Here is a 999-nt window from a genome sequence, read left to right as displayed (position 1 = left end):
AAGACGTTCTATTATCAGCTGACGGAACCACAAAGACGTTCTATAATCAGCTGACGGGACCACAAATACGTTCTATTATCAGCTGACGGAACCACAAAGACGTTCTATTAACAGCTGACGGAACTCAGAGATGTTTTGTCATGAACTGGTCATTTAAGGAGCTAATTCAATAATGTAAAATAAAGGGATAAACCTTCTCAAAGGTTTCTTAGCTCAGTGTGAGGCTTAGAACACGTCCAGGATATTATTAACAGGTCTAAATATTAGAACATGTCAGAACCTGAGGCTGGTCCAAATCAAGCCCATTGGTTCTGACTGTTACTGATGTTCTGTGTTCATCAGAGCAAAGCCTGGCCAGTCACAGTGTTCTAGTCAAAGGTGTGTTTGTGTGCTGTATGCCTTGGTCGGGGTGGTGGGTGGCTCCTCCGGCCGGTACCTCCTGGTGATTGGTCAGCTCCTCCTCTAGCTGCTGGGACTCCGCCCTGACGGTGGACAGGAAGTCGGCGGGTGACTGTCGAGGAGTCTTGGACCTCTCTGTATGGTTATAGAGGCCCTTCCACATCCTGGAGAGAAACACCGTCACTGAGGTTTTAATCTTTATTCTGACCCATCATTGGAATCAGTGTTTCTGGCCTTGAAGGTCATATATGATTCTTTTTTATCTCATCCAGAGTCAACTTCAAGCAAACATTGAAAAATTGCCTTTCGCAGAACAGAATATTCATTTTTTGTGTGTGTGTTTTTTTTCTGAGCCACAAGAGACACTTGATTTTACTGCTAACACTCCCCATGGAAATCAGTGGGAAGCGCTATTTGCAACTACCCGCTGCTAGCACGCAGCTGAGTAACGTTCACAATTATTTACAGAAAACACGTACCTTATTGTAAGTAAAAACAAGCATGTATAATTCAGCATAAAATCCATCTGCACTCGACAAAAACGGTCGAAAAGTGGGTCTGACGCACGTTGGGTGGAGCTACTCTATCCTTTATTTGCCT

At 44.1% G+C, this 999-nt stretch overlaps 1 protein-coding gene across 1 annotated transcript in view; it reads right to left on the bottom strand.

Moving 5' to 3' along the window:
- LOC107082658 (myotubularin-related protein 7-like) overlaps positions 1 to 999 on the bottom strand; it is a 24774-nt gene that overhangs the window by 5433 nt on the left and 18342 nt on the right. Inside the window, exon 11 of the mRNA XM_015371444.1 lies at positions 437 to 563. Coding sequence (XP_015226930.1) covers positions 437 to 563 — 127 coding nt within the window. The remainder of the gene's footprint in view (positions 1 to 436; positions 564 to 999) is intronic.

The sequence above is a fragment of the Cyprinodon variegatus genome, unplaced genomic scaffold (genome assembly GCF_000732505.1).
Source record: "Cyprinodon variegatus isolate N-32 unplaced genomic scaffold, C_variegatus-1.0 Scaffold58, whole genome shotgun sequence".
In the NCBI taxonomy this organism is placed as follows: Eukaryota; Metazoa; Chordata; class Actinopteri; order Cyprinodontiformes; family Cyprinodontidae; genus Cyprinodon; species Cyprinodon variegatus.
This window is presented reverse-complemented; position numbering and strand designations above follow the sequence as displayed.